Here is a 15127-nt window from a genome sequence, read left to right on the forward strand (position 1 = left end):
TAACGTGTGCGCATCCCAAAAATATCAGTGACATCCAGTGTACTTTTTCCGTAGACGGTGTCCGCTGTGGACAGTGACATTACCTGGGGTACATCTCCTGTGTAACGTTTCCACATCCCAAATACCTGTGACATTCCCTGTAATTTTTTCTTAGCTGACGTCAGCGACATTATTTGCGTTATATCTCGTGTGACGTTTCCACATCCCAAATACCTTTTTTAATTTATTTGCGCATACACTTACAAATCCTACGCTACTGTACGTGTGACATACTTTCAAGCATATATACCATTTAATATGAAGAAGGCGAGCAGTAAGGGACAGGGAAGTGTCCGTGCTGCTAATGGTGCACGCAGAGGCCGTGGCCCTGGGCGCGTTGAAACTGTGCCTGCTGCCAGAGTACAAGAAAAACAATCATCCACGATACCTAGCTTCATGTCACAGTTTGCAGGGCAGCGCAGGACACCACTCTCGAAGTCAGACCAGTGCGACCAGGCGGTCGGTTGGATTGCAGCAGATAATGCTTCCAGTCGGTTAAGCACCACCCTGTCTTCCACCAAGTCCAGTCTCAGTAGCCAAGAGTCTGGTCAACAGAATCCTCACCCTGATCCTCCTTCCTCCCACCATGGAGAGTCTTGGCAAACAAGTGATCCCACACTCGGATATTCCGACGAGCTCTTTTCAGCGCCATTCCTTCATTTGGGCCTCTCGACAAGCCCGCTTGAAGAGGGACATGAGGAGATCTTGTGCCCTGATACCCAAACTCTTGAGCATCCACAGTCACAAGAAGATGACGGTGGGGAACGGCAATTGGTGTTTCACGAGGTGGATAATGATGATGAGACACAGTTGTCAATAAGTGAGGTTGTTGTTAGGTCAACAAGTCAGGAGGATGAGCAGAGTGAGGAAGTGGAAGAGGAGGTGGTCGACGATAAAGTCACTGGGAAGGTGGCAAGCCGAGCGAGGACAGCGGTACAAAGGGGGAGGAATCCGCAGCACCGCAACAGGCTGGAAGAGGCAGTGGGGTGGCAAAAGGGAGAAGGCGGGCAACACCAAACAGGCCCGCAACTGTTCCCCGGAGCACCCCCTTGCGGCAGTCTCCCTTGCCAAGGGGTAGGTGTTCCGCAGTCTGGTGCTTTTTTGAGGAAAGTAGGGACGACATAAGAATTGTAATTTGCAACCTGTGCCATACAAAAATTAGCAGGGGCGTGAACACTAGCAACCTCACCACCACCAGCATGATCCGCCACATGGCATCAAAGCACCCTAATAGGTGGGCCGAACGCCTGGGTCCACAATCTGTGCCTGCGGGTCACACCACTGCCTCCTCTTCCCTTGTGTTACGTGCTGGCCAATCCCCTGTCGAAGGCGCAGGCCAGGATGCCTCCCGCCCTGCACCTGGACCTTCGCAAGCACCATCATTGACCACATCCACTTTTGTGTCCCAGCGCAGAGTACAGATGTCCTTACCCTAGGCATTTGAACGCAAGCACAAATACCCAGCCACCCACCCACAGGCCATAGCACTAAATGTGCAACTTTCCAAATTACTGGCCCTGGAAATGTTGCCATTTAGGCTTGTGGACACTGAGGCCTTCCGCAGCCTGATGTCAGCGACCATCCCTTGTTACGCAGTCCCCAGCCGCCACTATTTTTCGTGGTGTGCCGTGCCTGCCTTACACCAGCATGTGTCCCGTAACATCAACCGTGCCCTGACCAAGGCAGTTATTGGGAAGGTCCACTTAATGACTAAAACATGGACAAGTGCTTTCGGACAGGGACGCTACATTTCCCTGACGGCACACTGGGTGAGCGTTTTGGAGGCCGGGAGCGAGTCGTACCCTGGGATGGCACAGGTGCTACCGACGCCAAGGATTGCGGGCCCTAATTCCATCAGGGTTTCCGCCAACACCTACGTTAGTGGCTCCAACCCCCACTTCTCCTCCTCCACTTCCACCTCTGAATTCTCACCTTGCAGCACCAGTCAGCCATCAGCCGGTAGCTGGAAGCAGTGTAGCACTGCAATGGAGAAGCGGCAACAGGCCGTGCTGAAACTGATCTGCTTAGGGGACAAACAGCACACCGCCGCAGAGCTGTGCCAGGGGATAAGGGACCAGACTGAGCTGTGGCTCTCTCCACTCAACCTAGGACCAGGCATGGTTGTGTCTGATAATGGCCGTAACTTGGTGGTGGCTTTGGAGCTCAGCAAGCTCACACACATCCTATGCCTAGCCCACGTGTTCAACCTAGTGGTTCAGCGGTTTCTCAAAACCTACCCCAATTGGCCTGAGCTACTGGTGAAGGTGCGCCGCGTGTGTGCACATTTCCGAAAGTCATCTACAGCTGCCGCTGGTCTGTCAACGCTGCATCAGCACTTGCAACTGCCAGCTCACCGACTGTTGTGTGACGTGAGCACGCTCTGGAGCTCCACGTTCCACATGTTGGCCAGGCTTTGTGAGCAGCAGAGGGCAGTAGTGGAATACCAGCTGCAACATGGTCGTCACCTTTCCAGTCAGCTTCCACTATTCACAAGCGAGGAGTGGGCATGAATGTCTGACCTCTGTGAGGATTTAAGAAACTTTGAGGAATCAACACAGATGGTAAGCGGCGTTGGTCACCCTTCTCGACCCACCGCTACAAAGAGAACTTCTCATCTCTCATTCCTGTGGTGGAGAGGACGAGCAAAATGGTGCAATACCAGAAGGTCCTTGTGGAAAAATTGTTCCAAAAATTTCCAGCTGACAACGTAGAGTCTGTAGTTCCTTGGGCAACCGAGGAGGGGAGACGAGGGGAACACACAGCAGTTCTAACAGAGGCAAGGGCAACACTCTCCAAGGCCTGGGACAGTTTTATGACACCCCGCCAGCACCCTCACCCTGATGCACGGCCTAGTGTCACAAGGAGGGAAACATTTTGAAAGATGGTGAAGGAGTACGTAGAAGACCGTGTCAGAGTCCTTAATGATCCCTCTGTGCCTTACAACTACTGGGTGTTTAAGCTGGACACGTGGCACAAACTGGCGCTCTATGCCTTGGAGGTGCTGTCCTGCCCCTGACTTCTCTACTCCACCAGAGTAAAGCGGCCAAACATAAAGGCACTCTAAATGTGTTTTTTATAATGTACTGTATTCCCATGCACCCCTTCCACCACAAAAAAGGGTATATGGTTTAATCTTCCTTTTCTTGTCCTCCTCCTCCATCATATCAACATACTTATTAGTCTGCCCTCGCTCCTAATGTTGTAGAGGGTCAGCTCACCTGCAGGCCCTCATCTACAATCTTTTAGAGGGTCAGCTCACCTGCAGGCCCTCGCATATAATTTTTTCGATGCTCAGATCAGCAGCAGGCCCTCGCCCCTAATGTTTTAGGATGTCAGCTCTGCAGCAGGCCCTCACCACTAATGTTTTAGGATGTCAGCTCTGCAGCAGGCCCTCACCCCTAATGTTTTAGAGGGTCACCAGCAGGCCCTCGCTCCTAATGTTTTTGAGGGTCACCAGCAGGCCATCAATCATAATTTTTCAAGGCTGTGTATGATGCCCTCCTTTATGTGTAATAAAGGGTGTATTGGAGGCCGCTTCCTTGTAATTTTTGGCAGCCCTTTCACTTAGTGCATAGGCTTTATAAGTGTAGGAGTCCCACTACCTGAACTATTGTACCACAATGTGAATGAGCCCCTCCTTTATGTGATATACAGGTTGTATCGGAGCGCCTCCTCCTTGTAATTTTTGGCAGCACTTGCACTTTATATACAAGTAAATATACAGGAATAAATGTTTCCTAACAATTTTTCCTCTAAAATTGACTAAGGTATTGTGCGTATTATTGTCAGTCTGTAAAAGTGGCGTACTACTCGGACAGCATGGTTTCCAGCAGCGACCTGGGAGTCCAAGATGCATCCAGACATCCCCCCCTATGCTGTTCCCGAACCATTTCAGTGGTGTTTCCATCAATTTCTGACCTTTTCCTATGAACCAGACGCCCTCCCCTCTTCAGAGCAGAGGGTGCCTGGTTTAATGCTCGGGTTCTCCCATTGACTTCCATGGTCGAGCACCCGAGCATCCCGAGGTGTTCGACCCGAGCACCCGAGCACCTGAGCACTTTGGTGCTCGATCAACACTAGTGGCTGTATGTATGTTATATAGTGGTATATATGATTATACTGACTATATGATGGTATGTATGTTATATGGTTTTATACTGGTTATTTGGTCATAGATATGTTTATACTTGTTATATGGTGGTAGTGTGTATGTTGTATGGGTATTATTAATATTATACTGGTAATCTGGTCATTCGTATGTTTATACTGGCTATATGGTGGTTGTATATATGTTACATAGCGGTATATTGATTAGTTGGTCATATATATGCTTATACTGACTCTATGGTGGTGGTGTATATGTTTAATGGTTTTATACTGGTTATTTGGTCATTTATATGCTTATACTGGCGATATGGTGGTGGAAAAGTGATATGGTTATTGACTCCCAGTAAGATGGTGAGTTAAGGTCTGTGGAAGTATACTGTCCATGCTGAGCTGCACTGGTGGTCAGTCTCACCCATACTACAGTACACTGGGTTGTACACAGTGAGGCCCAGTTCACACTTCAGTTATTTGATCAGTTATTTCCATCAGTTATTATGAGCCATTACCGATGCGGGTCACACGCACAGAACAGGTGCAGATCCCTCCATTATACCCTATCTCTGAGGAGGCTTCACTACTGGTTTTGGCTCACAATAACTGACCTGTGAACTGGGCCTGACCTGCGGGATCGTCAATCATTCCTTGGCAATAATTCCACAATGACTATACTGAAGTTCACATTATTTATTAACCCTTCAATGCCCCTTCTAACTGCAGTTGTTGGCAAAAAGTGTGACAGTGACTCCCATCAAGGATTTCAGCTGACTTTGAAGGCTTGCAATGCTGAGACCAGCCTGGACCGTGTTGGCATTATTTGGTGCCAAGGATCCTTCAGCTCTAATTGGCTGGTTGTTGTTGTTCAGGCAGCAGAAAGCGCTCCAGATGTGACTGGGAATGTTAATTCTTTGCACCCCGTTTACCGAAATCCAGTTGTTTCCAGGGACGACGCCGGTAATGACATACATCTTTCCACAAGTGGCGGCAATGTTTCTCACTCTCATCTCGTTGTTCCTCCAAGCGCCGCTGTTCAAAGAGCCATACATGGGAGCCACGTTGCTGAGGGTGTAGGTGGCCTTCTGTCCTGCTCCATCAGGATGGTCAGCATTAGGGTTGAGGTGTCCCTTGTGGTAGTTGCTTCCTGTGTAGTCAGAGTTAATGGCTTGAACCTGTTTAATGAGGTCGGTAGGGGCACTCGAGAGGCCAAGGTTTCGGATTGCCGTTTCAGTGGCAGGCTGGAGGTTCATTTCTTTGGGCAGTCTGGTGTCCACCAACTGGAATAGAAGCAGAATATCCAATAATTTCACAATATGCATTAATCTGTAATTATCAAATGTGTCCTATTGGCTCAGGATAGAAAGTGGTTGACATTGTTCGGCTTCCTTCACAATCCACACATGCTTTTCTCGAAAGTTTCCTAAATGATTCATGTATTGTTGCTACATAGAAATATATTCATATAAAATTTACAAAAAATCTACATTTCGAACATTTACCATGAATGCGCCCCCCCCCTCCCCCAAGTTGAGACACACCGTTACAGTGGACCCGGCCACCGGGTTCATACTGTTCACCTTCGCAGGTTGTGGCTTGCTTCCCGGCAAGGCCTCTCCTCCTATGCCTGTAGGGCATGTGCACACCACACTTCCGCCTCTCAAAGGGCCTATGCATGTGCACCCTAATCTTCACCAGTCAATGGCTGGTTAACAGGGGATCCTTGAGGCACCTTCCCTGTGGGAGGGTGCTTTAACGATAGGTGTTCTAGCTTGCTAGTTCCTTTGTAAGGTATTCTGCTCCATTTGTCTAACTTTGTACCAACTTCTGCCTGTTTCCTGATTCTGACCATCCGCTGCCTGACCTGTGCTTGATATTGACCTCACGCTACCTGCCCTGACTGTTACAGATCAGCAAGTGTGGACCTACTGTGCCAACTTCTGGTGCTCCCCTGGTATTCACTCTTTAACCACTGAACAGGGATCTGCCCTTCGCTGCATGGAAACAACCAGACCACTTAGTCCCGGGACTGTCCCAATGTAGTTGGCAGCTGACCCACTGGGGTCAGGGACTTTGATACAGGCACTAGGAGCTCAGGATACAGAAAACACACCAAAACTGAAGAAAAACTGCAGGACCAATCTGAACAGTCACTGAGGCTTATAGTCAGGTTCAGTGGCGTAGGGATCGCCATAGCAGCCATAGCAATGGTTATGGGGCCCTACACCACTGGGGGCCCGCCACCGACTGAGGATTAAAAAAAATAATAACGTGGCGAGTGGGCCGGGGGCGTGGCGCTGTGATAGGGGGCGGTCGGACTCGGGGCCGGCGGAGGTAGAGAGGCCGTCTGGGCGGCGGTTCGTCGGAAGTGGAGGAGGCGGGTCGCAGACTAGGAGCAGTGCGTACTAGGAAGCTGCGAGTTGAGCTTCTGGAGTGTCGGTGGCTGGCTCGGCGGGCGGCACATGCACAGTATGGGGTACAGTTCGGTTGGTTCATCTTCAAGTGGCTGAGGTGAGGGCTGGCTGGGGAGTGGGACTGAGTCTGACTGAGTCTCCGACCGAAGCGGCAGGCGGCAGCGTCAGTCAGTGGAGAGATGTGGAGACTGGAGTACTGTAACTGGAGTCACTCTGCAGACAAGTGGAGGAGACTGGAGTTATTTCATCTGTGTGTGTGAGGTATCGCCCGATCTCAGCATCTTCCCTATTCACACATATACCTGCTCAAGCCTGGCAGGCGCAGCTGCATTATTTAATAGTGTGGTGTGGTAATGGTTAATGGCATTGGCGAAGACACAGCCACCTAATCCTATCTGAGGGGTCGGGTGGCTGTGTCTTCGCCAAAATGCCATTAACCATTACCACACCACACTATTAAATAATGCAGCTACGCGTGCCAGGCTTGAGCAGGTATATGTGTGAATAGGGAAGATGCTGAGATCCGGCGGTAGCTCACAGTGAGGTACAGCCGGATCTCAGCATCTTCCCTAATCCATATTCACACATATACCTGCTCAAGCCTGGGAGGCGCAGCTGCATTATTTAAAGGGATTCTGTCATCAGATTTAACCCCTCTAACCTAAACATATGTTCATGTCCAGACTAATAAAAAGATTCCTAAGCTGGCCTTATTAAACCTCACTGTGGCTTTATTTGCCCAAAAAACTGGTTTTTATAACCTGTCAATCACCTACTTAAGGTGCCCAAGGGGAGGTCCGTTAATACAGGGTGCCCGGCCACACCCCTTGCTGTCTGGTGCCCAGCGCCGCCTTCCCTGTCTTTAGCGCCGCCTTCTACAGCTCAGCGCCGCCTCCGCAATCCTCCCCGTCCCTCTGCCGGATCCCATACATTTTTTTTGCTAAGGGGCCCAGTCATTTCTAGCTACGCCCCTGGTCAGGTTACTAGGCTGTACACTGGTAGAGTAGGTGAATCGAGACACAGGAAAGGCAGGCAGGTTGGGTAAAGTACGAACAAAGCAGATGTACAGGGTTAAACTTAAACACAAACAGAACTGAAATTATGGGCAGCTGTCCTAACACTGACCTTCAACCTGTTTCACAGATTTGCATGTACTCTCCCAGCCCTGACCCTGGCTTGTCACTGACCATAATTTTTGCCTGTCCCACTGGTGCTATGTATTAGTGTTGCTGACAGCAGCCCACCACACTAAGAATACTTCAAGATGTAATAGCCTGGTGCATTCCCAGCAGCGAAGTTCAGATCCCAATATTGGAATTAATGGGTGAATACTAGGGAACCGCTAGAATAACGCCCTTAGGTTTAATCCAAAGTCAACTCCATTGGTTGGCACAGTGGATCCACACCCACTGCCATAACACACATATGATTTTAAATATTTTTAAACCTTGTCAAAATAGGAGATACTTTAGATGAATTAGTGATTGTGGGTCACACAATTCATTCCCCCAGATATTTCCTTCCACTTGAATTGGATGAGAACATGGAACAGTAAATTGTAGTCATATGCAGACTTTAGTTTTAATGATCATAGGCATATAGGCATATAATTTGTGCCCATAGCGGTACCCTTATTTTATCATATAAGAATATGGTTCATTTTAGGGGTAATATCCATGCCCACAGCAGTACCCAAAATAGATGGTGTACATTTTTGTGTTTCAGCTGAAACAAATAATGCGGACTCTAAAAGATTTCTCCACAAAGTCATCCATCTGCAGGGAAAAGCCTGGATATTGACACTGAATATACAAGGCTCTATATAAAACTCTCATTTATTTATACATTAAATAAATACAAAGAGGAATGCTAATGCATTTCGAAGCATGATGGTTCTCAATTGTGAAATGTTACTGCTGAGGACATAAGTGGTAGGGAACAAGTCAAATTTTCAGCATGGCAATTTATACCAATGCTGAAGATATTTGTATGGATTAAAGTAATTTGTTACTGATTATCCAAATATAAAGATCATTATCAAAAGTATAAAACATTTAGAAAACCTCCCCATGACTTGTGTCTCTCAGTTTCTATATTATGCATTTAATTACCAATTGGGGTAACCTTTCCAACTTTTTGTAAGAAAAAATATAGTCTTCAGGGAATATTACATACAAAGTTAGTTGACTTGAGTATAGGATATGCTCAAAGTTTACCATTAGATGTGTAAAGTTATTTAGTCCCAGATAACACAAACCTATCTCACCTGTGGCTCCAATCGGAATGTCTGGTCAGCTCCTGTAACATCACCAGGCCGGGTGTCCAGGATGTAGGCTGAATACAGAGCATATCTGTTGCCCTTGTGATAAAGTGATGCAAAAAAAGGATTGTTGTAGGTCTCATACATCTGGCAGAGGGGGGTGAGGGAACTGGATAAGCCATTAAACCCTACAGGAGGTGTGCTAGCATAGAACTGGCCACGACAATCGCTGAAATTTGGACTCACTTTGGCCAAGACTGCATGAGTCAAGGCCAAAAATGCAACAATAAGGGAGACCATGGTGGTAGGATCCAGGAATCCTGTGAATTCACCAAACCTGATGCCCAAGCCTTTAGAGTAGGACTTTGTAATGATTTACACAGCCACCTTTTTAAATGTTTGTACTCTGTATTTCATACAGAACATACGAGGACTATAATCAGCTGAGTAAAATTGGACTCTCGAAGGTCAGGAATCTGTGGACACCTGGAGAATTCTCATCATTCTGAATAACGTTCAAGTTTTAAAAATAAGATTCAAAACAATCCCAATGACTCCATGGTTTAAACCAACCAAGGCTAATGCATGTTAAACACGCTACATTTAACTTCTCCTGAGCCTGAAATAGCTAGAGATGACAATAGATTGCATTCAGTTGACTGAGAAATCTTAGAGTTGAATGAGTTTTTGCTTGGGGTTCTGGTAGAACCCATAGCTGTACCCTAAATGAATTTATTCCATGTAATCAGTTCCCTGTTGCAAGCTAATACACACAGTAATGGATGTGTTAATTGGTGTTAATTTATATCAAAACCTCATAAGACTGGCCATATTTAGTATTAATAAGTAGTAATCATAGGTGAAGACATTATGTCAAAATGTCCTGTCTTGCACACTGTTGAAGAATACTACATTCAACTTCTTACAAGCCTGAATATACTTCATTACTTCTTGGATGAAGCAATAAACTCATCTGTTTGATATGGCAAAAAAATTAGATATAATGAAACCTCAGTTGTTGTTGTACGGGGTTATTGTAGTACCCATAGCCATACCATCAATTAAGTCAAATCTTATAACATCATTTTAAAGTTGACATGTGCAAGATAAAAACAAAATTGGTGAAAGTCTTCAAGGAATCATGGCATACTTCACAAGAAAAACCAATGTAACAGCACTCTGCAAACACAAATAACGTAGAATAATGCTATAGTTATAGAAAATATTCTGGTGTTAATGCTAAGCTTATTTTGTAAATTTAAGATTCTTAGCAAATATATTTTGTACAAAATTATTTGGGCCTGTCTGCCAAACGTCAAGGCGATGTCTACAAGACGGGAACCTAACACTAAAATAATACCTGTTATATGCCATAATGGCCACCATAAAATTCAGGAATTGCACGTTCCACATGCATGCTGGGCCCACTCTGCTTTTTTTTCCATTTTTGGTGCCATAATGGCCTCCATTAAATCCAGGGAATGTAGGTACCAACATGCATGCTGAGCCTACGCTATACCTCTCCTGGTGCCAGATGGCTTCCAATGAATTCAATGAGAGCAGGCTACAGCTTTATACTTACATTAATTAAAATAAGCCTATGGGGCAGACAGGCGGGTCAGGAGTGCACAACCAACAGGAGTCAGCCACACCTCCAGCCGTCTGGCACCAGGAGAGGTATAGAGTGGGCTCAGCATGCATGTTGGTACCTGCATTCCCTGGATTTAATGGAGGCCATTATGACAGGTTATTTAAAACAACATCCATTTGGCGAATCAATCCCTTTATTTGCTCTGAAATGCATGTCAATATCACTTACATCAGTACAATGCTAGTTACAAATAAGCAGATTGTTCCGTTCAACTTTCAAATACATGGCTGTCAATATATTCCACAACAATTCTTTTACAAAGTAAATGTAAGTTTAGTGATTAGGTAGAAGTCCACTCAGTCTGTGTTATCTTCAGTGCTACACATTGTCAATCGGGGTACAGTAGTAAAGTAAATTGCATTCATGATTATTGTTCCGCTTACCTGATAACACAATTAACTGATATTTTACTGATCTATTCAATCTACTGAGCCGTTGTTTCTTTTAGGAGTTGTGTTAGGGCCCATAGCTGTACCCTAAATTTATATTGTTCCTTCCTGGTCCATGTGATTAATCAGTCTTCTGTTATACACTATAAAATGCAATGGTAGACTCATAAATTGGAGTTAGCGGGGTGTAGCTATATGGGGTATGGAGGTATTAGTTACACTTTGGCCTCAAAGAAGACAAAGGCTCGTCTGTTGCGTAAGAACAAACTAGTATGGGATATATTATGTGGGATATTACCTGCGGCCATGAGCTTTAAGCTATATGTCAAAACTTGTGACAACAGGAAATATTTAAAGCAATTAAAGTAATAATCATAGGATTGGAAATAATACATTACATTCATCTGAAATTTGAGATAAAAAAAATTAGGCTCAGACATGGTGACATAGTTCTTTTCAGGGGTTATTGTTGGACCCATAGCAGGGCCCTGACCCTAAGTTTATATGGCAGGAACATCTTATTAATCAGTATTCACTTATAAGCTATCAGTGTTAGATCTTTAGATTGCTGTTCACTTGTGTCAAACTATTGAGGTATTTGACATAAAACATTTAGGTGAAGACATTATATCATGCACCTAATTAAAGAATACTATATTTAACTTGCCTGAAATGAGTTCCTAGATGGAAACAATCAATTGACTCACATAATTGAGATAAGAAAAACCCCATCTGTAATGGTACTTTACTTAGGCTGGTGTTCACATATGTACTTTTAAACTCTGCCAATCTGTACCAGCAGAGAAACAGACAGCCGGATACTACCATGCACTATGGGGTCCAGCGGGGTTCTGTCTGCTTTCCAGCATAAATGCGTGTAGTATTTTTGTCTGGCTAAAAGCTGCATGTACGTTGGATATAGTGAATTCTGGCAGTCTGTTTCTCTGTCGGAACACACTGCTGGAATGAAAAGCACCGATGTGAACCCAGGGGTGTTGGTAGATCCCATAGCCATACCCTAAATGTATGTTTTCTCTTTAAAGTCCATGTACTTAATCAGTCCACTCTTACAAGTTATTAAACCCATGTCTTTAGACTGGTGTTAGTCACCTCACATAATAATCAAAGGTTGGAAATAAAGGTCTAATGTGAAGCTTAGGTCAAGCTTCAATCAGTATTAGATGTGTCTCTGTAACAGTGGTGTAGATCCTTGTGGAGGACAGTCCTTGAGGAATCATGACGCACTTCACAAGAAAAAGCTGAGAGATTTCTTGTACTTTGTGATGTGAGCTCTAGGATACTTATTATAGCATAGACGCTGTCTCCTTCTTCTAGAAAGGATCCTGAAATAATGTTCCCTTGGAAAGGTTCACCTTCAAACCTCCACGTGATCTCTATCACCGAAGGGTAAAATCCAGTGGCCAAACACACTGCATAGAGAACACCAGAGGAATCCGCAGAGTCTTGACTGCTCAAGAGAGACACGGTCGGTGCCTGGACACCTTTACCTGCGGAATATGGGAGATGAGAATAAATTGTCTATGAGTGCAATGTAACATCCATTATACATGAGATTATATTATTATATCTGACACGTGGTAGAGCTTTGTTGTTTTTGAGCGCCCCCTTGTGGCAAATAAGAATAAGCTGCAGTTCATTCAGAAACCACAGGGACATCAGGAGATCCTTCTATTCAGCTTTAACAAAGACTAACATTGCAAGATGATCACGAAGAACATACAGCTACTGAGACACTGTATCTAAGCCTATCTCTGAAGATGTCAAATATGATACTGTCTGCTAAGCTGCTGTATCTAAGTCTATCATGTGTGATACTGTCTGCTGAGCTGTGTATCTAATCCTATCCTGTGTGATACTGTCTGCTGAGCTGTGTATCTAATCCTATCCTGTGTGATACTGTCTGCTGAGCTGCTGTATCTAATCCTATCCTGTGTGATACTGTCTGCTGAGCTGTGTATCTAATCCTATCCTGTGTGATACAGTCTGCTGAGCTGTGTATCTAATCCTATCCTGTGTGATACTGTCTGCTGAGCTGTGTATCTAAGCCTATCCTCTGTGATACTGTCTGCTGAGCTGTGTATCTAAGCCTATCCTGTGTGATACTGTCTGCTGAGCTGTGTATCTAAGTCTATCATGTGTGATACTGTCTGCTGAGCTGTGTATCTAATCCTATCCTGTGTGATACTGTCTGCTGAGCTGTGTATCTAAGACTATCCTGTGCGATACTGTCTGCTGAGCTGTGTATCTAAGGCTGTCATGTGAGATACAGTCTGCTGAGCTGTGTATCTAATCCTATCATGTGTGATACTGTCTGCTGAGCTGTGTATCTAATCCTATCCTGTGTGATACTGTCTGCTGAGCTGTGTATCTAAGCCTATCCTGTGTGATACTGTCTGCTGAGCTGTGTATCTAAGTCTATCATGTGTGATACTGTCTGCTGAGCTGTGTATCTAATCCTATCCTGTGTGATACTGTCTGCTGAGCTGTGTATCTAAGACTATCCTGTGCGATACTGTCTGCTGAGCTGTGTATCTAATCCTGTCCTGTGTGATGCTGTCTGCTGAGCTGCTGTATCTAAGGCTGTCATGTGAGATACAGTCTTCTGAGCTGTTGCTTCTAAGTCTTTCATGGGTGATACGGTCTGCAGAGCTGGTGTTTCCAAGTCTACCATGGGTGACAGTGTCTTCTTAGCTGGTGTATCTAAGTCTATCATACGTGATACCGCCGTCTGTTGGGTGTTGTACACAGGTCTAATAGGGCCCCATAGGAAAACTTGGTATTGGCCCCCTGCACCTAGTTTTCCAGTGTATGTGTGTCAATCACTCCCAGACAATGCTCCAGATTTCTGAAGAATTTAAGTTTATTTTTTTATCAAATGGAAGAAATTTTAATTGAATACAATCTGTAATAAAAAAGGTTGCCTTTGTTTTTTACTACTTTATTATACTTTTATGTCGGAAAAAGTGGAAGAGGTGCTTTTTCTGAACACCATATTCCTCAATGTATTTTCACCCGAAAACTGGCAAAAATACACTGATAAATCTCCTGCTTGTCTTCTATTACAAAAATAGCTGTCTGCCTCTAGCCACCACTAGGGGGAGCTCAGTGAGTAGTAATGAATACATATCGTGTGTAAAACTGTCATGTGTGATACTGTCTGCTGAGCTGCTGTATCTACCTCTTTCATGTGTGATACTGTTGGCGAAGCTGGTGTATCTAGGCCTACCATGTGTGATACTGTCTGCCGATCCAGCATATCTCAGCTTATCATGTGTGATACTGTTGGCGGAGCTGGTGTATCTAGGCCTACCATGTGTGATACTGTCTGCCGATCCAGCATATCTCAGCTTATCATGTGTGATACTGTCTGATGAGGCGGTGTATATAAGACAGTCCTGTGTGAGACTTACCACCATACACACTGAGCTGCGTTCCGTCCCCCCAGACTGGATAGGAGCCATTCCTTGTAAGCAGACACCAGTATCGGGCACTGTCCTCCACTGTGACATTTGTGACCTGCAAGAAATGGGCATGGCTGCTGTTCCTGATTGGCCGGTAGCGTCCCAGAGCTGCATCCGACCAGTGGATGACGGAGTCATTTCCGTGGAAGAGAATAAATATAGGGGCCGCACTCGCCAATTGCTTGAACCATTGAATGTGGAAATCCTGAATATCCCCGCCATCCATCAGACATCCCAGTATGGCCGTGCCACCTTCAGGCACAGAGACTTGCTTGTACTGGTGAACCTCCACCTGGGTGGTGCCTGCAATACAGTAAGCGACAGTAATAAAATAAAGCTGAAATATCCCAGTTTTCACATACCAAAGACCACAGCTTTACTGTGTAGACTGGGCTAGAACCAGCAGAGCCATTTCCTTATGATGTTAGCCAATCATGCCATGTAGCAGTGGCCTAACAATTATATTATCATGGGATAGAGCAGTAGGTAGGCTCCTAATGATTATAGCAATGACAGAGACTCTTATATGGTACTTACTGGCAAACAGCAGGGACGTCAGAAGACAGGTGACGGCAGTGGACATCATGGCCGGTTGGTGGATCTAGCAGTGTTTTGGTTGCTTCTCTTCAAATCAAGAGCGTGGAAACCTGTAAAAACAATACAAAAACTATATTAAATAATGACACATTATCACTCCCGAATCGGGAGACAGTTTTTTTTCGAAGGTATGTCCAGCAGGGGGCACACTCCTGTCAAACAGACTATATAATATCTCCCCTTTAAGTTCTAGTACA

The 15127-nt window shown here is 45.3% G+C and overlaps 2 protein-coding genes across 2 annotated transcripts; both read right to left on the minus strand.

The window, feature by feature from the left end:
• Positions 1–4853: 4853 nt before the first annotated feature.
• Positions 4854–9111, minus strand: LOC121009256 (endonuclease domain-containing 1 protein-like). Its single transcript, XM_040442248.1, has 2 exons — positions 8818–9111; positions 4854–5417 (listed from the first exon to the last, which is right to left on the minus strand). Exons 1-2 carry the CDS (start codon positions 9109–9111, stop codon positions 4854–4856), a joined length of 858 nt encoding a protein of 285 aa, XP_040298182.1.
• Positions 9112–12018: 2907 nt separating this feature from the next.
• On the minus strand, positions 12019–14919 carry LOC120977543 (immunoglobulin lambda-1 light chain-like). Its single transcript, XM_040405531.1, has 3 exons — positions 14871–14919; positions 14283–14636; positions 12019–12359 (listed from the first exon to the last, which is right to left on the minus strand). The coding sequence occupies exons 1-3, from the start codon at positions 14917–14919 to the stop codon at positions 12019–12021; spliced, it is 744 nt and encodes a 247-aa protein (XP_040261465.1).
• Between the last annotated feature and the right edge of the window lie 208 nt (positions 14920–15127).

The sequence above is a fragment of the Bufo bufo genome, chromosome 8 (genome assembly GCF_905171765.1).
Source record: "Bufo bufo chromosome 8, aBufBuf1.1, whole genome shotgun sequence".
Lineage (NCBI taxonomy): Eukaryota > Metazoa > Chordata > Amphibia > Anura > Bufonidae > Bufo > Bufo bufo.

Bases quoted from the DNA above. Each gene is read 5' to 3' on its own strand.
- LOC121009256 (XM_040442248.1), bottom strand. From the start codon at position 9,111: ATGGTCTCCCTTATTGTTGCATTTTTGGCCTTGACTCATGCAGTCTTG. The intron at 5,418-8,817 runs GTGAGATAGGTT...CTTCTATTCCAG, and splicing joins CATTCCGATTGGAGCCACAG to TTGGTGGACACCAGACTGCC.
- LOC120977543 (XM_040405531.1), bottom strand. From the start codon at position 14,919: ATGATGTCCACTGCCGTCACCTGTCTTCTGACGTCCCTGCTGTTTGCC. The intron at 14,637-14,870 runs GTAAGTACCATA...ACTGTATTGCAG, and splicing joins GACGTCCCTGCTGTTTGCCA to GCACCACCCAGGTGGAGGTT. The intron at 12,360-14,282 runs GTAAGTCTCACA...CATATTCCGCAG, and splicing joins GCAGCTCAGTGTGTATGGTG to GTAAAGGTGTCCAGGCACCG.